At 30.5% G+C, this 24,365-nt stretch overlaps 2 protein-coding genes across 4 annotated transcripts; one reads left to right on the top strand and one right to left on the bottom strand.

The window, feature by feature from the left end:
- Window positions 1–1,823: 1,823 nt before the first annotated feature.
- On the top strand, window positions 1,824–8,865 carry LOC122515469 (arylsulfatase B-like; the record flags this gene model as incomplete). The annotated part of the gene is made up of 8 exons (XM_043632873.1): window positions 1,824–1,910; window positions 2,000–2,230; window positions 2,618–2,773; window positions 2,873–3,131; window positions 3,276–3,433; window positions 7,132–7,267; window positions 7,366–7,808; window positions 7,920–8,865. Coding segments are annotated over 8 exons (2,001 nt in total), but the record flags the coding sequence as incomplete, so codon positions are not given.
- Window positions 8,866–9,480: 615 nt separating this feature from the next.
- Window positions 9,481–24,341, bottom strand: LOC122520527 (golgin subfamily A member 4-like). 3 transcript variants are annotated; one of them, XM_043640602.1, is made up of 11 exons: window positions 24,055–24,341; window positions 22,933–23,106; window positions 22,443–22,787; window positions 22,001–22,356; window positions 21,162–21,927; window positions 20,965–21,073; window positions 19,843–19,971; window positions 11,092–19,753; window positions 10,388–10,551; window positions 10,206–10,260; window positions 9,481–10,068 (listed from the first exon to the last, which is right to left on the bottom strand). In XM_043640602.1, the coding sequence occupies exons 2-11, from the start codon at window positions 23,098–23,100 to the stop codon at window positions 10,044–10,046; spliced, it is 10,779 nt and encodes a 3,592-aa protein (XP_043496537.1). In that variant the 5' UTR covers window positions 23,101–23,106; window positions 24,055–24,341; the 3' UTR covers window positions 9,481–10,043. The 3 variants fall into 3 exon arrangements, with proteins under 3 accessions (XP_043496537.1, XP_043496546.1, XP_043496529.1); XM_043640611.1 differs by having other exon boundaries at window positions 21,007–21,073; XM_043640594.1 differs by lacking the exon at window positions 24,055–24,341 and having other exon boundaries at window positions 22,933–23,154.
- Window positions 24,342–24,365: the final 24 nt, after the last annotated feature.

Genomic DNA, 24,365 nt, shown 5'->3' with positions numbered 1-24,365 from the left:
GTGAGTAATTCCTCAAAAATTTAAATTACATTAAATTAGTCGTATGAATATTTTAATATACATGTGAAGAGTGCGTTAAAGCAGTGCAAATAGGGGACAATAAGATCACAGCGTTAATCAATACGTTTTCGATTTCGGGGCGTAGGCTCTGACTTAAATAATACGTATGGCGAAATGGAAACGACGGTCACCATTGATAGGAAAATGTATCCTATTAAATTTCATGTAGTTTCTGATACTCTTTTAAGACATGACATGCTTATCGATAATGACTTTTTGAGAAAGGTAAATGTAGCAATAAATACAGGCAAAATTTCCATTTGTGATACAGGGAAAAGCTCAATGACGAATGACGAGGTACATGAAATTTCTAAAATAGATGCGATTAACGAACGTAACGAAGTAGATTTATCTAATATTACAGACGCGAGATATAGAAGAAAAAATGCGGAGACAAGCGAAATTATCCTAAATTATACGAACGTGGAATGTACGGAGAATTTAGAAGACTAATTTAGAAAATCTTAGAAGGATTTAGAATTTAGAAAATCATCAGTCGGAAAAGGCGCGCGAGATAGTGGCAAATATCATAGACAAAATAGAGGCTAAAAAGAATGATAGATTGATCGGTGATAAAATACAGTTATCGTTTCTTGGTCCGATGAGGTTGATTCCGAAGAGGGACGAATCGGATAAACAAATGACGAACGTGGACACGTCGAGCTGTAGTCCTTTATCTGCCGTCATACCTGTTCGTATAGACGAAAGTGGACTTGAAACCGAGACGAAAGGAACGAAGTGTAGAGATGAAGATTCGGATAAAGACGGAAGCTTGCATGGAACAATTGGCAATGTTAGGGAAAGTATGTTGAGCGTTTGTGTTGTGGAGAGTGATGTTTTAAATGAGGGTATAAATGATGACGCGTTGATGGTTGTACCTAAAGCATTGCAGACGCGGGCCGATTATCGAACACGCGAAAGAGAAAATTTGGTAACGAACAAAACGGTATAGAATAGGTAACGTCGCGAACAAAAGTGGTGCGGGATTACGGTAAATGGAAAGGCTGTTGGATTAAATTGACCGTGGGGCTATCCCCTTCACTAAGGAGATTCCTGGTTATTACTTTGTTGTCGAACTATGGATTCGAAAAGATGTACAAATTTCTGATGGTGGTGGTATGATTTGTTGGATATCTGAGGACAGATATATTTTGTCAGAATGGCCGAGTGTGGGGTTGGGGGAATTCGAGAATTCGAGTTTCCTAGAACTATTAATAGACGATTTCTTTATAAGTATCACCGAGTAAATGTTATTCTTTACTTGTCATATGTGTGATGGTATGAGTATAGGTGGGTAAGAGAATGTATCGTTAGACGAAAGAGAAAGAAACCGTTTCGTTAGATTAGAGTGTATAGGTACATACATACATATACCTGTAATTATGAAAATAAATTATGATACATACTTGGGTAGAGTGGGTAGAAATGTAATTGATCGATTATACGATTTTTTGTACATGGGATACTCACCGATAAAAACTATTACTTAACATCTTAAAGCGTTTTATCTTCCCCCTTGAAAAGAATTTATTATTATTATTATTAATAATTTCTCTTTCAATTTTGAACATCGTGTCATTTTATTCTTATGTTGTCTATTTTCTCAATTGATTTGTAGTATCAAAAAAGAGATGAATGTAAAATGGACGAGTTTAACGCCATTATTCGTAACGCTCTGTCTTTTAAGTGTTTTTAAATTAAATTATGCGATCTTCTTATCAAAATCCACATTACATCAAACAATTTCGAAGAGTCAGGATGATATTGAAAAAGAGGAAAATCAAGAGAAAGAATTTTATCGTGACAATCGTCAAAAACCGAATATCATTATGATTATTGCCGATGACATGGTAAGGAAAATATACATTATATTTATAATTAAAGGAATTCTGAGATTTCATTGAAAAATATAGAAGTACAATTTTGACACGACGAATAGGGTTGGAACGATGTTGGCTTTCATGGATCTGATCAAATTCCAACACCGAATATCGATGCTCTTGCATACAATGGTGTTATCCTAAACAGTCATTATGTATTACCTTTGTGTACACCCAGTAGAGCGGCATTAATGACAGGAAAATATCCGATTCGACTTGGCATGCAACATTCAGTTTTATTAGCTGGTGAACCACGAGGACTTCCTTTGAACGAAAAATTACTTCCTCAGGTATTTCAATTACAAACGTATAAATATGAACTTGCGTGTTAAATGCTGGATATATCATACAAGGTGAAACGTCTAACTGTATCACCTAAATATTTCCATTGTTTACAATCGTATTAAAAAACTAGACAAATCTCTATAATGATATGGTCATGAAGGTAATTTTTATTCGTTTTTTCATGCTCTATAAAAATATCACCAAAAACATATATATAGTTGCAATAATGCACATTTTTCTTTTGAAGTTTTTTAATACGATTGTAAAAAAAGAGATATTTATATATATATATATAGAAATAAGTCATTCTTATTAGTAAAACTTTTACTTTTACAGTAATCATCTCTCGATCTCTTTTTAACAAGAAATTATTTACTACCTTTTTCTTTCAGTACTTAAAAGAAGCTGACTACGTAACACATGCCGTTGGTAAATGGCACTTAGGATTTTATAAAAAAGTCTACACTCCTACCTATCGCGGTTTCGATACATTCTTTGGATACTACACTGGCTTTCAAGACTATTACACCCATTTTGCCGCTGATTTGGTAAGTTATGCTTATTTCATTAAAACAATGTTTTTCAAAGAATGCTCAAAAATTTGTATGCATCGATGGTTACTTTAGATTTCAATTAATGTTATTTAGGATGACCTAAATAAAGCAGGCTTCGATATGAGAAGAAATCTTTCGGTAGCCTGGGATACATTAAATAAATATTCAACTGATCTATTTACGGAGGAATCGGTGAGACTTATTAATTCTCATGATACCAAAAATCCAATGTTTCTTTATCTCGCACATCTGGCACCGCACAATGGAGGTTTTAAAAATTCTATACAAGCACCCGACGAAGAAATAGCTAAATTTGGATATATCCATGATCCAGAAAGAAGAACTTACGCGGGTCGGTATTAAAATTGCTATTAGGGATACTAGAAAGTGTTTTCATATTTGAAAGTTTTGATAACGTCATTTTTCGGTTCCTAATAGTTCTTTTTTACAGTTTAATTTATTTGTGTAATCTCGCAAAAATTAATCATTTTTTCAGCGATGGTTTCGAAATTGGATGAAAGCGTAGGCAAGGTGATTGCAGCTTTGAGAAAACGTGGAATGTTAGAAAATAGTATAATATTATTTATTAGTGATAATGGAGCACCAACGATAAATGTTTTTAATAATCATGGCAGTAATTATCCCCTTAGAGGCGTAAGTAATCAAACCTATGTAAGATTTACGTATAGAGATATGAGATATAATGGTAATACAGTAAAACCTCTTTTTGTGCGGTGGATAGGGACCGCATAAAAGAAATCGTACAAAAAAATATTCGGTAATTTTATAAATACTTACATATTATAAACAACTTTGTACGATATACTACCTAATTTTTTTTTATGCGGCGGACAGGGACCGCATAAAAAAAGTCGCACTTAGAAAATACATCAATTATTTGCGAAATATAGATGTGAAAATGCTTTCAATCAAATTAAATAATTGTTAGGAGATTGTTTAAATCAGATGAACAGCGTCGCGAAGTCCGGATACATCGTCGTCAAGGAGACCATGTAATCAGAGTTCGTCCACACATGTATATGTACATTGAAAGAAAACATAAAACTGGTAGCAACGCTGCTGAGATTTAGATACCGCATAAAAATAAATCGCACAAAACAAATCGCACAAAAATAAAATCGTATAAAAAAGGACCGCACAAAAAGAGGTTTTACTGTAGTAAAGTAGTATTTATTAATAAACACTAATAAGGTATAATGTTTGTAAGTAATAAAATAGTAAATATCTATAATCTAAAGCCAATGACCTAACGCTACGATATATTAACAATAAGTGTAACTCTCTACGTCCGAAAACAACCGCAAGGAACACCCGAACCCGACTCGTCGTCGCCTATCGTGATCCTTCTAGCCAGTGAACGCGGGCCAAACCCGGAACTTTTTTAGTAAATGCTTCAAAATTTGATCTAAGGGTAAGTTGACGACGCTGAATCGAATGGTGCTAATTATAATAAAATCAGCAACCGGCATCTTGGGGAAAAAGGGTAAAAAAGGGTAAAATATAGCCTTATCTTAGAATCTAGGCATTTAATCGAAAAAAGTTTCAAACAAAAGTTGTGGAGAATTGAAAAATAATAATTGTAGAGTGGGGAGCAAAATCCTGCCTTTCCTTCGGCTTTTACAGGCGAGCGTGCTAGTGTGCGTGCGAGCGTCCGTGTGCACTAATCACAAACGAAGGATCTTCGGCAATCTTCGGGACTCTCGGTCTTGAATGAAAGTGCGAGTGAGAGAACAAACCAATATTTCTCTCTTTTTATTTGTTCATGCGATAACGAGTATTTTTGTTTTGGCCATCGATTGTTGAGCGTTCTGTATACGAGTGCGAGTGAGAAAGAAAACCGATTTTCTCTCTTTCTATTTTTTCATTCGGTAGCCAGAATTTTACATCTTGGCCATCGAGCGTCGAGCGGTCTGTATATCTATATATATATCGGCGTATAAGCGCGGCGTTTTTAAATCGAATCTTGATGCTTATGGCACGCCGTTTTTTATTTATTGTCAAAAATAGTGGACCTTCAATAAAAGAAAAACAATAATTCATTTTAACAGAAACTATTATTTTATAGTCGAAAGGAAAAATAATGAATTAATTTTGTGTCTTGCCATAAAATTAATTAGAATAATTGATTGATATAAATTCTTTGCCTCACAAAAATTTATTAGTGTATCAAATTAAATACATATTTGAAAAAGAAGAATTTTATATCCACACATAAAATTAATTCAAGATATATATGAAAGGATATTCTAAAACCGTAGAATTTATGTTTTGTCTAGACATAATTTTAATTCATTTTTATTATTTTATAAGAAAACAGTAATGCATTTTTATTTCCATGAAAATGTATGAAAAAAAAATTGAACAATTATCAAGTGGTGCGTTAGCGTAAGTAGTAACGTCTTCGCTTCTCGCATCGGTTATTAACGTTCGATTCTTCGTGGGGAAATTATTTTTTTTATAAGTTTTTCTATCCTTAGGTTATATAAATTATTTTTACATTTCCTAATTTCTAATTATATATAGAAAAAATATTAAAATTATTACAAAAAAATTAAAAGCAATAAATTTTTTTACATATTGCACAAATAAAGGAAGATTTATTACTTAAATTACAAATTCATCTTGTAAATATCATTCTAAAAAATGTATCGTTTCGGCAAGTTAAAAATAAATTTTTGTTATTTATTGGATATTATTTAATTTATAATTAGTGACTTTATTACTCGCGTAATAATGTTGATTTCTTAATAAATTTTATATCGTTAGTGCAAAATTTGAAAAAAATCTGAGGTGGGACTCACTGACCGTCTCCTTGTTAAGGATAGAAAAACTTATAAAAAAAAAAATTCCCCCACGAAGAATCGAACGTTAAATACCCAGCGCGAGAAGCGAAGACGTTACTACTTACGCTAACGCACCACTTGATAATAGCTCAATTTATTTCGTACAATTCTTAAGACTTCGAAGATAAATCAGAATGCATTACTATTTTCTTATAACATAATAAAAATGAATTAAAATTATGTATAGACAAAAAATAAATTCCACGTTTTTAGAATATCCTTTCATATATATCTTGAATTAATTTTATGTGTGGATACAAAATTCTTCTTTTTCAAATATGTATTTAGTTTGATACACTAATAAATTTTTACGAGACAAAAAGTCAGTAATTTAAAATTTTATAAAATACATAATTTAATAGGAAAAATATTTAAATTTTAAATTTCGTCTTAAACAGAATACGTATTCAATTTGATATACAAATAAATTTTTGTGAGGCAAAGAATTTATATCGATTAATTATTCTAATTAATTTTATGGCGAGGCACAAAATTAATTCATTATTTTTACTCTCAATTAAATAATAATAGTTTCTGCTAAAATGAATTATTTTTTTTTTACTCAAGGTTCATTATTTTTGACAATAAATAAAGAAACGGCGTGCCATAAGCATCAAGATTCGATTTAAAAATGCCGCGCTTATACGCCGATATATATAGATATACAAAACGCTCGACGCTCGATGTCCAAGACGTAAAATTCTGGCTACCAAATGAAAAAATAGAAAGAGAGAAATATCGGTTTTCTTTCTCACTCGCACTCGTATACAGAACGCTCAACAATCGATGGCCAAAACAAAAATACTCGTTATCGCATGAACAAATAAAAAGAGAGAAATATTGGTTTGTTCTCTCACTCGCACTTTCATTCAAGACCGAGAGTCCCGAAGATTGCCGAAGATCCTTCGTTTGTGATTAGTGCACACGGACGCTCGCACGCACACTAGCCCGCTCGCGTGTAAAAGCCGACTGAGAGGCGGGACTTGCTTCCCCACTCTTACAATTATTTTCCCATCTTCAATCCAATTCTATTCGCTTATTTTTGAAAATACGAAGATAACTCATAGAACATTTTTTATGTACATTTTAATTCTCTACAACTTTTGTTTGAAACTTTTTTCGATTAAATGCCTAGATTCTAAGATAAGGCTATATTTTACCCTTTTTTACCTATTTTCTCAAAACATCGGGGGTTGATTTTAATAAAATTAGCACCATTCGATTCAGAGTCGTCAACTTACCCTTAGATCAAATTTTGAAGCTGTTAGTAAAAAAAGTCGATGTTTGGCCCACGTTGACTGGTCTACTACTAACGCTCTTTCTTTATCCTCGACCGGATGCATTCCTTCATTTCTTTCAATCACTCTCACACTCATACCATTCACACATTCATATCTATACTTCTTAACAATTCAAAACCCCACACTTATAAAAAGATAGAACAAAATAAAATTAATTAAAAGTCATCTCCTTCTTTATAATTTGAAGATAAAAGAAACCCCTTGGGAAGGTGCTGTACGAGGAGTCGCAGCTATTTGGAGTCCATTCATAAATAAATCAAAGAGAGTCTCAAATCAATTAATGACTATTGTCGATTGGCTACCAACGTTACTTTCTGCGGCAGGTTTGATTTTATATATATAAACATGATTATAATTTATATTTTATTTTTATTACTGTTTTTCAATCGAATACTATTCAATGTCAATTATTTATTTGAAGGATTAAACAAAAGCAAATTAAATAAAATAGACGGCAAGGATTTATGGGAAAGTATAGTAGAAAATCGTAATAGTCCTCGAACTGAAATACTCATCAATATCGATGATATTAGCGATTATGCAGCCATTCGTTATAAAAATTTTAAATATATTACGGGTAATGTTGGTGTTGATGACTGGTTAGGAGAAAGTGGCAAGCCGAGCGAAGAATTTGGTTTTCCACCAGCATACAATCCTAATCAAATTTTACAAAGCAAAACGGGTATCGCTCTTGCTGGTGTAATGACTGCTCAGGAAATAATCGAATCGAGAAGAAAAAGAAGAAACGTTAGCGTTGCAAACGATACTAATAAAGAATTTCAAAAGAAGATATTAACTGTGGATCAATTACTTGATTTACGAAAGAAAGCAGAACTCAAATGTAATGTTAAAAAAGAAGATATAGTAAGTTAATTAATTTTATTATTTTAATTATCACGAATTATAGATGATACCGCGTTTATAATTATTTGAGTATATTACTTATCAAAAATATGCGAAATTGTTGCTTTACAGATTAAATGCGATACTCTAATAGCACCTTGTCTATTCAACATCGTTAACGATCCATGTGAAATGATTAATTTAGCTGATTCAAAACCACAAATTCTTGCCCTATTAGAATTAGCTATACTGAAGTACAGATTTACTGTAGTACAACCAAGTAATCAAAAGAAAGACATTTTGGGGAATCCGCTACTATACAACAATACTTGGATCAGTTGGAGCGAGATTAAAAATGCAAGCAAAAGCATGCCATTCTTGACATATTTACAAAAACAAGATTCTAATGAATATTCTCGTCTATTAAAAACAATGATTTTGATGATCTTTGTTCTCTTTTTCGTAGGTATAATAATTCTTTTAGTATTATTATCTGAAAAACTATGCAAGACAAAGAATAGAAAAGACCTGAAGAATAAAGATTATAGTACTACAGTAAAAAATGCGAATGAAATTGAAAATAATATAAGAAATAGTAAGGATGAAGAGAGTATTGATCTCGTTAATCCAAATATAATAAAAGATAGTAATACTATAAAATGACGATTGGTTTCAAGCTGCAAGACTTCTAAACTCAAAACTATTATAAAGATTTCTTCTAATCTATGAAAGAATAATAAAACGTTTACGAATAAAGAAAATAATTTTATCTTGTTAGTTGGAAAATGATATAAAACAAATCGTATTAATTATCCAGTTGAATGAATTTTATCAAATAGAAACAAAAGAAGAAGAAGAAAACTCTTATCTCATTGTAATCTATTTCCTGATAATAGTCTCAACGATATAAAAAAAATATATCGATTAGATGACTATTTTTAATAATTTTATAACTCTGGAATGATTACTTGTGTTGCAAGTAAATTCATTTTCCAATAAGTTCGGACGTATTCTAACATGTTATTCTTGAATGTAAATGTATTTCTATGTTTAAATATAACATAATGTGTAAAAAAAATAGTCTTAAATAAGTCTAACCACCAAGACAAGCTGTTAATTTTGTTTATAATGAAGATATTTTTAAATAATCTAAAGTAACACTTACACATCGACTATTTTCGCAGAAAAATATATTTTTTTTTATTTAATAAGAAAGAAAATCAAATAGAAATATCTTAATTATGATAATACATAACTCATTATAAATCTAATTTGTTCTCCAAGTAACACACACATCGATGAAAAATTGATAATTTAAATAGGTTAAAATTAACATATACAATATATCAGATAAATACCTCTCTTCTGTTTTATTATATTTTCATTATCTTTTCTTTTTTTTCATTTGTTTTGTTTTGTACAAAATTTTGTGAAAATAAGAAATGAGAAATTGTACGCGAGGGAGGCGACGATTCTAAAGTGTTCCTATCTATCATTTGTATACGACATAATACTCGTTTAAAATTATTTTATAAATATATAGATAATTGTCATATGAAACGCCAAAAATTCTTTTATAGATTTAAAAACAAGTACTCAACAGTGCGAACAATATTATACCAATAAATTAGTGTATATATATATATTTATGTATATATATATACATATATGCATATAGAAATAGGAAAAGAAATTAATCGTTCGAACAAACTTATATTCGATTAAATCATTCATTTGCACTAAAAACGATTACTATTCCCACCTAATCAAATATAACAGAAATTAAAATAATTACTAATAGTGGGAATTATTTTCTCGTATTATACAAGAGCTCGCAGGCTGTACAAGTATTATACAATAAAGAACATATTTTTTTCGGAGTTTCCCTCAAAGATAACGACCCCTGATAAAAGCCTTATATTATTATCGCGTGTATCATTATTAGACTTTATATAGACCTCTAAACATTACGTGACTTATCTATAAAACAAATAAAAAAAAAAAGAAAATTCGTTTCTAAGTAATCTAAAGTGGCCACCGGAGTTTCATGAGGCGCATGCAACTTTTCAAAACTACGAAAAGTTCGCTGTATAATTATAACAGTTTCGTTCGTTCGAAAATGAAGCGCCTTTTTCTTTATCTCGATTTTAACTACAAGAGACCCCTAACTGCAGAAAAAATCTTGGCAGTTGGCACTTGGCAGGAATGTAACCAAAAGATAAGGATGTAGTCCATTTCACTCCCGTTGCTCATTCATCACATGTGCATCACCTTCGGTGTGCTATTAAACAAATAATAAAATACAATTATTAGAAATAAATAAAGAAATATATACATAGGGTATATCATCTTATATATATATATATATATATATATATATACTTTGTATTCCTCTTATAAATAAAACAGAGAATTTACCTTTTCCCCCATAGCCAATTCAAGAGAACGCTCGACTGACTCTGAACGTCCCGTGCTGTAAGGAAATGTCATAAACATCATTAAACGGAAAAATAATAATAATGTAACAATATGATTTTCAAATTTCAAGCTAATTAAAAAGATTTTACACGACAAAATGAATCTATAATGATAGTACGTACAGAGCGTATAGTTCGCATTAACAAGTTTTGCAGCAGCTTCCGGAGGTAGGGTACTTAGGACATCTTTATGTGCTAGTAAAGACATTTGTTGCGTGTGCCTCAACTCTCGTTCATCCCTTAACCGTACGTCCTTTGTATGGCCAACCGTATGTAACTGCGACAGCCTAAAGGGAAAACTAGCTTATACTAAGGTACTTGCATTACCTAAGGCATGTATACCAAGGAGCTTTCTTTCACAGTAGGTAAAGAGGTATAAGAAAGGGTTTTGATTAAAAAAAAAGGAAGAAAAATTATAGTACTATAAAGATCGTTTGAAAAAAATATTTCTTAAATTGGCTCAAAAATAATCAAAAGCGTGAAAATGTTATTAGAAAAAACACAGACCTGCAATAAAATCGGAGCAAGGACATCTTAAAGTATACATCTTGTTCTTAAAAGATATTCTTCTAAACTTGTCGAACGTATTGTCTATCTTAGAGGAATTACAGGAGAAATATCAGGGAAGGCAGCAATAAGGAGTTTTCGTAATGATAAATAAAAATGCATAAGCACAACTTCGAAATCTTCTACGTGATAAGTAAGATTCGAGTTTATCTAGGTGAGTTGTTGTTGTTTGACTGATTACTATAAAAATATTTGTTTGTACAACATATAACAGTCAGGATTAGCAAAAGGAAGGGATTTAACTAAAATGATATACGTACTTCAGAGAGAGAGCTGCTTTATCTTCTTCTATCGGTGCGTCTATGGCTTCTTTGGCTATTTCAACGGGTCCGTCCGATTTCGATGGGGAAGGATGCTCGATGAGGGGTTCATCCGTCGTTTCTAAGGAAGCAGGAGCATCTTTTTTCGGGCTCGAATCGGACGATATTTTTCGTAATTCTTCGTTTATTCGAATAGCATTCGATAATCGCAATTGCAAAGTGTCACGTTCCTCGAGCAATTGCATCAATTCGTGGGTCAATTCTTCGCATCTGACATCTCGTTGGTGGAGCATGTAAAGAGCGAGGTCGAGTTCGTTCGAATATTTCGAATTTTCGCTTCCTTCGAGAATATCGGAGGTATTTAAAATCGTTCTTTCCATTTCTTGACCTTCCTGAATTTTCATTGCTTCAGCAATAGGAAAATCTTTCTTCAGAGCATGTTGAATCATTTCATATTCCTTAACTTTACTTTCCAATCGATCGGTCAATTCTCTAATCTCACTTTCTTTTTCTTCAATATACTGTCTTAACTCGGCCAATTCGTTTTGATCCTTTTTATATAACTCAATGAGTTCCTCAATACGTATGTCCTTTTCATGAATTTGAATGGTCAAGTTTCGAATTTCTGCTTCCTTTGTAAAAGTCAATTCGGAAATAAGTTTATCCTTTTCTTGAAGATTCATATTTACTATTTGTAATTCTTCATCCTTACGACGTAAAGCCTCATCAAATTCCATCGACCAAGTTTCCAATTGTCTTTTAAGGTTCTCTACATCGTGATCTTTAGATCTAAGCTTATTAAGGAATTCTTCGTTTTCCATTAATAATCTTTGTTTGATGGCATCAATTTCCGATTCCTTTTCTGCTAGTTTCTTTTCCAAAAGTTCTTCGCTTTCCAATCGAATCGTTTCTTTCTCTGAGGTCAATCTTTCGATCATGTTTCTGGTTTCTTCCGAAATCCTCTCGAGATCCTTCAAACGTAAGATCTCATTTTGAGCTTCGTCTATACTCGTCTTTAATTGCCGAATTTCTTGTTCTTTAGCATATAATTCTGCCGTTAAGCTCTGCAAGTTCTCACGTAATTCGTAATCGTACGAGGAAGGATCCAAATTGACCTGAGACAATTGGGAATCCTTCTCAGCTATGACATATTTCAATTCATTTATTTCTTGTTCCTTTGCATGCAACTCGTTTTGCAATTTCACGATCTCTTCTTGATCTTGAATTGATCTTCGATCTCTCTCTCTCGTAAGCAAAGTCGAGTCCTCTTTTTCTTGTGCATCTAAATGTTTAATTAAACTTTCAATTTGATTTTGTTTCTCTAATAAACTATGCTGAGCTGTTTGCAATGCATTTTCTAATTGTGCTTTTTCGTTGTAAAGAAGATTAATATTAACTTGCATTTCTTGAATAATTCTAGGATAGGTGTTCTCTTCAATAATATATTTTAAGTGTTCTATTTCTTGTTGTTTCTCTTCTAATTGAATCTTCAAATTTTCTATCGTATTATGAAGCATCTCTTCATTATCATTTCCCATTCTAAATAATGGTAAACCATCGCCCGTAGTGGAACTTTGTTGATTTTGAAGGAAAGAATTATTAGAAGAAAGTCTATCCAATTCCATTTGTTTTTCGTTAAGTTTTTCTTCTGTTACTTTCAGCAAAGATTCAGTTTCTTTCAAAGCTTCTTCAGTGTTTTCCAAATTTTTACATACCGTTTCAAACTCTGCAGTTGAATGAATGAACTCGTTCGCACTTTCATGGAGATCTTTTTTCATTTCATCAAAATGTTGCAATTTAATTCGTAGCTCCTTTATTTCTGCATCCCTTTCGTTTAATAACACTTTAGATCTTTGCAATTCTTCTTCAAATTTATTCAAAACGAATTCCTTATCCGACAAAGTTGCTTGTAAATTTACGATTTCTTGCTCAAAACGAGATAAACTCGTGACTTGTTCTTGCAATTTTCTCGATACATATTCGGATTCGCGCAAACGATCTTCCAATTGACCGATTGTCGATAAATATTTTTCGATGTCCAACGAATGTTGTCGCGATTCACTTTCCCATTGCAATTGACGTTGCTGGAATTCTTCTTTTGTCTGTAATAATTCAGCCTTGATAGTTTCCAAGAGCATAACTTTTTCATTAAGATTTTGTGACAAGGATATTACAGTTTCCTCTTGAGTAGATCTCTTCACTAATTCAGAGGCATATTCATCGTTGGTTATTTGTAATGCGTTTAATTTATCACGAAGATCACGAATTTCTTTGTTTCTATCTTCAATATCAATTGCATGCTTTTGCACGAGTTCCTGCGTAGCTTCGCTCACAAGTAAACTAACGGTCTCAACACTCTTCTGTTGAATCAATTCGCTTTCTTTAACACTAAAGGCTCCTCGTAAATCATCTAATTCTTGTTTCCTTTCCCTCAATTCATAAGTTAAATCTTGTATATTATTTTGTAATTTTTCTTCAGCTTCCTGACGAGCTACATATTGTTTCTGAAGTTCTTGTTTTAGATCAGCTACTTCTTGTACTCGAGCATTCAAAAGTTCTGTAACTTCTGTTAACGATTCCGACACAGCAGAGAGTTTTTCTTCTGTTATTTTAGCTTTATTTATCTTTTCTTCCATTTTGGATTTCTCTTCGAGACTATTTTCCTCTCTTTTCTGCAACTCGTTTGCTCTTGTTTTAGATAGTTCTAGTTGTTGATTAAGTTCCTTTATTTGTTCTTCCATTTGAAGAGTTTCCTTGGAAATGTCACCAAGACGTTCTTCAAATTGTTTCTTCAAAACTTCATTTTCTTTTTCTAATTTCTCCAACAGACCTTGCAACTCATCTTTTCTTTCTTGAACTTCCCTCAATTCTTGACTATCCTTTTTCCCAGCAATTAATTTTTCTTCAAGCGTCGATATCCTTGATTTCTGTTCTTCCAAATAATTTTGAAGCTGTTCGTTTTCTGTAGCAAGGGCTTCCATGTCGTCTTTTAGAGCTTCCAATTCTTCCTTATGTTTGTCGCATAATTGTTTAATGTCTGGTGTCACATCTTCAGTAGCTCTTTTCTGCAGTTGCTTAGCTGACATTGCAAATTCCAGTTCACTTTCAGGTGTTATATTTTCTTCCGAAAATCTACCTTCCAAGGACTTTATCTTGTTCATAAGATCTTTGTTTTCTAATCTAAGAACTTCCATATTCATATCTTGCTTTTCTTTCATATCTATGTATGTTTCATTAGCCAATTCAAGCACATTGATACGTTTTAAGAGATTTTCCTTTTCAACAAGCAGGTGCTTATGTTCCGCACTCGATTCTTTTAAGTTTTTCTCTAATTCGGTGATCTGAAGTCTTAATTCTTCTTCGATAGCCGAATCTAATTCACATAAACCAGTCATAGATTTTTGACTCTTCAATTGTTGTTGCAAATTTTCAACCTGAACTTTGTACTCTTTCAATTTTTTCACCATCTTACCACTTCTTATTTGTAAAGTTTTATTTTCTTCTATCAATTTCACTTTTTCTTCTTCCAAATCTAATAATTTCTTTTCCATTTCATCAATCTTTGTACGCAATTGTATTTCTACACTAGGAATTATTGAAATTGGGGAATGGGTATCATGATGATCGTCCGTTGTTTGTACATCATCAGCATTCCAACCCCAAGTATCCTCATCAGTATTGAATTTATCATTTGCGTCATCAACACTCAGATTTGTACTTTGTTCCATAACAGATGTCGTTTGTATTCCTGTTAACTCGCTGCTTCCACTTGCTGCTTTTTGTAATTTATTCTCATCTTTTGGAGTTACTTCCAAATTTTGTATAGCACTTCTGGTCGACTCCTCTTCTTTGACACTCTGTAGAATAATATTTTGTTGTTTTAATTCTTGTAAGGATCGAGTTAAATCATTCATTTGCAATTGCAACATATCTTTTTCCTTCGTAATTTCCATTAATTGTTGCTGTAAATCAAGTGTCGAGTCATTGTTCATTGTATTGCGTATTTCTTGTTCTAAATTACTAATTTGCAACTTATACATTTCTATGAAATTATTTTGTTCGTCGCATTGCATAGATAACGATGTTATAATATCTTTTGTAGTATTTAATTCCACCTGCAAAGATTGAATTTCACTGTCTTTTGTCTTTTTTAATTCTTCAATTTGCGTATTAACACTTTCTTGTTGATTGTGAACGTTATTCATTTCGTCGTTTAACAATCCAATTTGTTTAACTTTATCATCTATTACCAGTTGCAAATTGTTTATTTCTATTTGCATTGTTTGACAACGTTCCTGAGAAATTTTTAATTCTTCTTCATATGCGTTACGACTAAGCAACATTTGTGCTTTATCTTCGTTCATTTGTTTCTGTAAACTATCAATTTCTTTTTTAAGAGCTAAACATTCAATATCTTTGTTATTAACGAGATCCTGTAATTTTGCTGTTTCTTTTTGTTCATCTATATCATACTGAGGTCCGAAAATTTTCGAAGCATCAAAGAGTTGAGGTGAAGTATATTTTTCTTCATATACGATATCCAAATCGCTACTTTTTGTCAAGCTAACATTAACCGTTTCTTCGATCGGTGTTATATTTTTCTGATTAAGTTTATCTAATTCTGATTGTAATTCTATTAACCTTTGATTATGCTCGTTATTTTCTATCTTAAGATGTTCCAATTCTTGTTCCAAAGCTTCTTTCTGATCGCTTAATAATTTACACTTTTCTAATAATTCTTCCTTTTCAGACTTAAGTACAGTTATTTCACCTTGTAGCATTTCTACGGATCGTTTCATTTCATTTTCCATAGCTTCTAGTTTTTCTAGTAAATTTTGTAATTCACTTTCCCGTTCGCTATACTTTTTCAATAAGTCATTATATTTTTCATCTTCCATTAGAGTTTTCTCCATAGCAAGAATTTTGTCTTGCAAACTTGCATTCAAAGCTTCATGAGTTTTACTTTTTTCAACAATTTCCTCGTTTTCTTTGACCATGTTTTCCAATTTAATTTTAATTTCCTCGTTATTGGCTAATAATGTATTATATTGATATAGAAGATCGTTGTAAGGATCTTCCATCGTTCTATTTCTTATAGTGGATTGGTTCATCATATCATTGAATCTTAAAGATTCACGCATTTGAACAAAATTACCAATAGAATTAGCTAATTCATTATCCAAATTTTCAATTTCAGCTTCTCGTTCCTGAAGTTTAGCCTCTAATGCCTGTACTATGGTTTGGCATTGTTCACAATGATCACATTGTTGTACTATTGATCTTGTATCGTGTCTCAATTCATCTTCCGAAGTTTGAGTTATCTGATCTTCAGTCGACACAGCCATTTTCTTTTGTAATTCTTCAATAAGCAATCGTCGATCTTCTGACTCTTTTTCTACATTTTCCAATTTTTCATTAATCTGTATTTGTTTCGACGATAATAAACAATTTTCAGCTTGAAGATGTTTTATCAATCCAAGGTGTTCTACATATTCTGTTTCCATAACTTGCATGCGTACACTAAGCTCTCTTGCATTTTCTTTAGTTTCTTCAAGAATCAATTGCTGTTGATCATATTTTTGAAGAATTTCTTTTTTGGAAGATTCACATTCTTTGATAACACTTTGTTTAGCTAATTTTTCAGCTTCCATGTCAGTGGAATGTTGTGCTATGCGCCTATGCAATTCATCTTCCAATTCACTAATTTGATTGATGAGTAAAAACATTTTATCTTTAAGAACAGCACTTTCATTTGTAAGTCTTTCGACATGCTCAAGAGAATCAGCTGTCTCACTTTTAGCTTTACTCAACTTCTCCTCCAAATCAGCTATTTTATTGTCCTTCTCTCGCATAGAACTCTCAACTTCTTGATTTTTCTTATTTTTCGCTTCTTTTTCGTCCTTTTCACTTGTCCACTTCTCTTCCAATTCTGCAATTCTTGCTTCGAATTCTTGACACATGGCAGTTTTTCTTTTTAAGGTCGCTACAATTTTCTTCATTTTTTCTAATTGTGCTTGTTTTTTATTTTCAGAATCAACAAGTTTCTGTTCTAGATCAGCAACTTTAGTCTCTAAAGTAATTTTAGTTTCTTCTAAAAGATTCTGACTAATAAGCTTTTCTTTCTCTAATAACTCAGTTTTTAAACTTTCGCATTCTTGAATTTTGGTATTTAATTCTTCTATAGTATCTTCGAGTCTTCGATTATGCATTTCTATATCCTCTAGATGTTTAACTTTTAACTGTTCCATCATTATATAGGCACCTTTTAGTTCAGACTGTAATTCATCGATAAATTTAGCATTGTTTTCCAAAGAACTTTCAATATCCATTATTCTTTTCTCTGCATCAGCTTTAGTTTTTTCTGTTTCTATAATTTGTGCATCTAACTCTTCTTTGATCATCAAAACATTTTGAAGTTCTTCATGTTTTTGTATCAATTGATATCGTACTTCTTGATTCTGTTGAGACATGCTTTCCAATTGGACTAATAATTCATTTTTTTCTTTCATACGTTCGTCAATTTTACTTTGCATATTATTAACAAGTATCTCGTTATCGCGTAATTCCTCTAATAATTTATTATATTCTGTACGAGGTACCGACTCGCGTAATTTTTCTTGTAATTCCGAATGTTTCTTTTCTAAAGAATAGATTTCATCTTCCGTCGATCTCAAAACATCGTTAACTCTTTCTAATTCCTGCGATAGTGAAACAATTCGAAGATCTTTTTGTTGAATATCAATTTTATAATTCTTAAGTTCGTATTGGAAATTATCTATGGCCATCATTTCATTTTGTAAATATTTATTTTGCAAATCTTGATTTTTACTTTCTAAGCTTTCTTTCAAACTATTTATTTCATCCTCTTTCTTAGAGATAATTGTTCTTTCCTTTTCTAGATTTGATTCAAGCGTTGCTATTCTACTTTCTAATTCTTCTTTCAATATATTTTTTGCCATTTCTTTTCGTTCTATTTCTTCAATTAACCTTTTATTTTCTTCTTGTAACATACTAAAGCCATTCTCAATAGATACCTTACTTACTTCCAATGAATTCATTTTCTCTTCCAAATTTTCATATTTGAATTTCCATTCTTCTATTGTTTCTGACATCTCCTTTAATTCGTTTTCTAAAGTTTCTCTTTCTTTCTCAGATGCTTCATAATTAAGTATTTGTTTAGTTTTTTCTTCTAATTCTTCTTCCTGACTCGATAACTTCAACTTCATTTCTTCTATAACATTTGTCTGTTCTGTTATTAACTCCTTACAATGTTTTATTTCTTTTTCTAACGATGCAATGATAGCAGATTCATCTTGCAATATTGCAGATACATTTGTCTGCTGACTGTTATCAGGTTCTTCTATGGACTCCTGTAACCCAGCACTAATTTCTTGTCCCTCCTTTGTTTTTCTTTCTTTTTGGTTGATAAATTCAATCTGATTGGATAATTCTTCTTTTTCTTGAGTAGTTCTGTTTAAATCATCCATTAACTGTTGGTTTATCTCTTCAAGTTGTTGCATTTTCATAATAATATCCTGTTTTTCTTCTAACAACTTATTCATTTTTAATTTTGTATCATTAATTTCTATTTCAAAGAACGATGCATTATTAGTACGTTCAATTAATTTCTCTACTACAATTTTTAATTCCTTTTCAAGATTATTTTTCTCTAAAAGTAAAGCATTCATTTGATCTTCATTATCAATAGAACGCACTGTTCTTTCTGTACTATTGGATTGTTTCTCCTGAATTACACTTAGACGCTCCTCTAATTTTGTATATTTTATAACTAAATCATTATTTTCTGTGGTAAGTACTTCAATTCTTTTTTGGAAATTAGTATTTTCTTCTTCCATATCTGATATCTGTGATTTTAACTTCGTCAATTCAGTAGATAGATTATTATTTACGTATAATAAAGACTCATTCTGTAAATCAAGCTCATTTTTACGAATCTGTAAGATATCATTGGATTCAACTATTTCAGAATAACTATTTTCAAGATGAAGTAATTTTTCTTCGAGTTTAGTCATTTTAATTACGAGATCATTGTTCTCTTGAGTAAGAAGCTCAATCTTTGCTGTACTCTCATTATGTTCTGGAATACGCTCAAACGATTCAGTAGAACCTGTATCAGAAGATCCTTTCTCATCATTCCTACTTAGTTTTACTATAAGGTCATTATTTTCCTGAGTTAACTGATCAATCTTCTTTAATAATTCATTTTTATCTACATCATTTATGGCCTCAAAAGATTCTGTAGAACCAGCATGTGAACTATTTCTTTCTTCCAATTTCGTTAATTTTAACGTTAATTCGTCATTTCTTTGTGTAAGATCTTCTATCTTTTTCAATAATTCATTTTTATCAACTTCATGTATAGTTTCAAACGATTCGGTTGATCCTGCATCAGAAGTACTTTTTTCTTCTAATTTTGTTAATTTACTTGATAGTTCTGTATTCTCTTGTTGTAAAGTTTCTATTTTTTGAAGAAGCTCATTTACATTAGGTGACATTTCTAATTTATTTTCTGTTATTTTGTGCACTGACTCCAATTGTTCCTCTAAATCGACTACTTTCATTTCTGCGGTTACTCTATGATTTTCAGCATCCGCAACTTCTGCTTCTAATTCGGAAACTTTTTGTTTTATTAAATGTAGCTCTGAAATATAATAAATAATATATATATTCTTTACTTCTCTTTATATCTTTTACAGTATTTCATTTACAAACTAAATAATAATATATTACCTTGGATAAGATCTAATTTCTGATTTTCCAAAATAGCTATAGCATCAATATTTTTTTGTATTTCATCAGTTTGCATGGATACTCTGCTTTCGAGCTCTGCTATGCGTTCTTGCCAATCTCCTGCAGATGCTATACAGATTGTATGATATACCAATAATATACATAATAATTTGGTTTATTTTTAACAAATATTGAGCATTAAGTAATAAGTGCAATAAATGTTTAGTGTTTTTATATAGAAATGAATTTTGAAAATATGCAAACAGTTTTTATAACAATATTTACCCTTTTTTAACTAACAATCCATTAACAAGAAAAAATATAATTAATATAAAATTAAGCATAAATCATTTTTTAAAAATATATTCAAAATGTTATTGATTAATCGTATTAACTTAATTGTTAGTATCTTATGTGTTTAATAATGTAAATTAATTTAATATTTATATGTAGTCATTATTAACAATTAAGTAACCATGAACAAGTAAATATTGTAAGTCTCATAACCCTTCATGCAGATAAAATGACTTATAAGATAAATTTTTTATTAGTAATAGATAATAAGAAAAAGATGATTATATTTTATAAAGGATAAATAATCTATATCTACAAATCAGATATAATAGCAAACTTTGACAAGTAAAGTAGGTACCATGTTACATAAAACTAACTAATATTTAACACGATTTATCTGTTCGTTAATTAGTATTCTTTATGAGCTTTTTTATCATTATATTTACAAACTAAACTAACTAAAAGTCAAGTAAGAATCCATCACCAAAAATCGTTAAAAGCTATACTGTTTCATTATAAATTTACAAATAAATATTTGATTTTTAAGTATACAAGAGATTTTCTGTAGCATTTACAATAACATTGATGCATATATGTGCATGTGTATGTGTAAATACATGAATATATGTATTACATATATGCATGTAAATACATAGAAGTACACGCACAAATATATATATATATATATATATATATATAATATTTTTGTATTGACATTGCACTATAAAAATTAACCTATTATACAAATCATATGGATAAATCTCATATTATATTTCATAACTAGAAGGATGGAAAGAACAACGAAATAAATCCTGTCCTGGTTCCTACCTTTAAGCTCGTCAAAGTCTACCAGACTCAGCTGAAGGTTACCTTTCTCCTCCTCCAATAAAGCAACTTGATTTCCCAGCCTAACGAGCTCCGCATTTGTGTCGGACACCTAAATTATGTGTTAATATATCATTATTTATTTTTAAATATAAAAAAATTTTATATACATTTATCATTTAAATGTAAATTATGATTACCATTTTAAAGTTTTCCAATTGCTTTTGTAAAGCCTTTACTTTACTTTTGTGCTGAGCTTTTATTTTAATCATATTTTTATTTAAATCATCTAATTCTTTAATAAGTTTTTGAGTTTTTTCGTTTTCTTTTTGAATTGAAAGTTCAGATGGCAGTTGAGATGCAATTTCATTCTTTTCTATTTCAAGATTGTGTACTAATTTTTCAAGTTCCATAATTCTATTAGAATAATCTTCATTCTTCACAGATAGTTCTGCAAGCTGCTTTTGTAATTCAGTCTTAGATTCCTCTTCGAGCAAATCATTGGACTTTTTAAGTTCTTCTACTAAGTTTTCAAGTTCTGCTATCCTGTTATCTTTTTCCATAATAGCACCATTTCCATGCATAGATTTGGAAGCAATAATCTTATTTTGCATATCAGCGATACTCTTTTGAAGTTCATATTTCTCATCTTGCAATTGACGATTATTTTCTTTCAATTTATTTAGATTATATTGTAAATCTTCTATTGAAGGTGCTTTTACAATACCTTTGCCAGATTCTAATTGAAATATTTTTTCATTAGCTTCTGCTAATTTAATTTCATAATCTTGCAATTGTTGAAGTAAATTATCATTTTTCATTTTTAAGGAAGACTCAATGAGAATAAAATTTTCTTGCATAGATGTCATGGCACTTTTTGTATCAGCCAAAGTATCCAAAGTCGAACGCGACAAATCAGAGTTTGCTATCTCAGATAATTTTTGTTCAGCCAGTTCATTTTCGTATCTAACCAACAATTTTGAGAAATGTCTTAATATTTTATGTCTTTAATCAGAGAACATCCTTATTTAATGCTTACCTTTTAATCGTATCATCTAATTCTGATATTTTATCATCCCTTTCATGAAGTTGCTGAAGAAGATTATCATTTTTTTGCTTTAATGATGATTCTAACAAAACGAAATGTTCTTGCATGGTTCGCATTTCACCTTTCGTATCTTCAAGCGTATCTAATGTTGTTTTACCCTTTTTAGAAAGATCAGCTGACATAAGCGTTATAGCTTTAGTCTTTGAATCAATAACCGAATCCTTTTCTTTCAAATTTTCTTGAAGATCCATAATAATTGCTTGTAACTCCGAAACTTTATTGTTAAGTTCTATTATTTTGTTATCCTTCTCCTGAATATAAGTAGACTCGGGTACTGGTATTACCATCTTAAATAAAAATATTATATAACTGATTATATTATATTATTACTTAAATAGTATTTCATATAACATATCTCAAGTATATAACATACTTCAGAAGTAACTATTACAGGTGTTACAGTTTGATCTTTCTGCAATTCCATCATTGCTAAATCTTTTTCATCTAATTGTTGTCTAATAGCTTCCACTTTTTCTTCTACAGCTCGCTTAGTTTCTGTCATTTCTTTGTTACGCTGTTCAAATACTTTCCTATTCTCTACCAACATTCTTTGAAGCAAAGAAGATTTAGCTTTAGGTGTTGTTGCTTGACTAATATCCTTTATACTTGTATCAATTTCAGATGGTTGTTCTACATCTTTGGATGTTGAAGCACCCTCTTTACTGCGTTTCGACAACTTAGTCCTAGATTTAATTTTTGATAGCCTACTAGCATATTCCTAAAATTATATATACAAATAATAATAGATTCAAAAATGAGGCAACCATCAAAAATTAATAAAATAAATAATTAATATTATTATGAAATAAAAAAGCTATAATAACATAATGGAAGCAATAAGGGAAAAATATGTTAAATGTCACCTGCACTTCTTCTTCTTTCTTTTTCAAACTTTGTTTGTTTTTCAACATAATTTCTTTAAGAGATTCCAACTGATTTTTATTTTGCTTGCAGGTCTTCTTTGCTTCCAAAAGTTTTTCAGGTGGACCTTCTTCCACGGTCCCTGGTGGTTCCTCAAATTCCCCCCACATTATGAACTGCATAAATAGAAGTACAACAAAAAACTTCATTATTATTTATTATATTAAACTAAGTTCTATGATTGATTTAGTTTGCAATAACTTGTAGAATAAGTGGCAGTGAAAATTCTACTAAAATGTTCAGATATTCAAGCTTCACCCAATGTTCTCATTTTCATGAGCTAATTGGATAATAGTACTGTCGAGGTAAACTAATTATATTAACCTACACACATACACTGTAATCATTTCTATAAACTTGGTCAATCTTTTACATATATCCAACATAATAGTAGGATCACTGTAGCATAAAAAGATAGCATTAACATTAACTGCGGCATAGTAAAAAGAAATAGTTGTAAGATAATTAAAGATATTAATAATAATAATAATAATAATAATAATAATAATAATAATAATAATAATAATAATATTTGTTAAAAAAGCATATAAAATTCAATATATTATGCTTTTCTAGCTTTTACATATTCTAATGAATAATGCAAAAATATATATAATTTATGAGATCAACTATATAAATTAAATATATATATATATTAATATATTTTTAAAGTAATAAACACAAATTCTGATCTTCGAGATTTAATTTTATAAGATAAATTTTATATTTTATATTAACAAATTGAAAATGTGTAAAAAAATGAAAACTAATCTACGGTATATTTCGTTGTTTCAATTTCAAATGAATCATTGTCAAATAGATAAGAAAATAGTTTTCATGTCTTTAAACATTCGAAGAGGTAAGAAATATTTGTGTACACGTAGCAAAATGACGTAACGTACGTACTAAAGAGGATCGAAAAAATTGACACGGAAAGGTTAAGGGATGATTAAATTATTCGAGGATATTGAACTAACTAAGAAACGGTTCAATAACTGGAAAAAAATTACAAGAATTACTTCCTTTTTTTAAAGACAAATATTTTATCTTTTAATTATATTTACCTTTTATTTTAGTTCAATGAGATGTCAAGATGGAAATACGTCACTATATCTGCACATATTTTCAATCTTTTTTCGCACCACACGCACTTTTCTTCTATTAGAAACTAATGAACAATACATATACACGATACTCACACAGACTTGCCTTTTTATCACACGTAAGAATTATTGCTTCTTTTTAATGCAATATTTAAAAATTAATTAAACTATTTCTTTCGAACTTTACTTTTCGCCGAAAGCAATTGGACAAACATTACCACCCGTTAAGTTAAGGTTGGAACAGTGGCGCCATTACACGAATTTAACGCGTA

Source organism: Polistes fuscatus, unplaced genomic scaffold (genome assembly GCF_010416935.1).
Source record: "Polistes fuscatus isolate 324 unplaced genomic scaffold, CU_Pfus_HIC Scaffold1, whole genome shotgun sequence".
NCBI lineage: Eukaryota > Metazoa > Arthropoda > Insecta > Hymenoptera > Vespidae > Polistes > Polistes fuscatus.
Note: the sequence above shows the minus strand (reverse complement) of the source record. Positions and strands in the feature narration are given on the sequence as shown.

Excerpts from the sequence above, each read along its gene's own strand:
- LOC122520527 (XM_043640594.1), bottom strand. The coding sequence starts at position 23,139 with ATGAAGTTTTTTGTTGTACTTCTATTTATGCAGTTCATAATGTGGGGG. Across the intron at positions 19,972-20,964 it reads AGACTTTGACGAGCTTAAAG|CATCTGCAGGAGATTGGCAA; the intron begins GTAGGAACCAGG and ends CAATCTGTATAG. Across the intron at positions 10,552-11,091 it reads AAAGCAGCTCTCTCTCTGAA|GCTGTCGCAGTTACATACGG; the intron begins GTACGTATATCA and ends TTTTCCCTTTAG.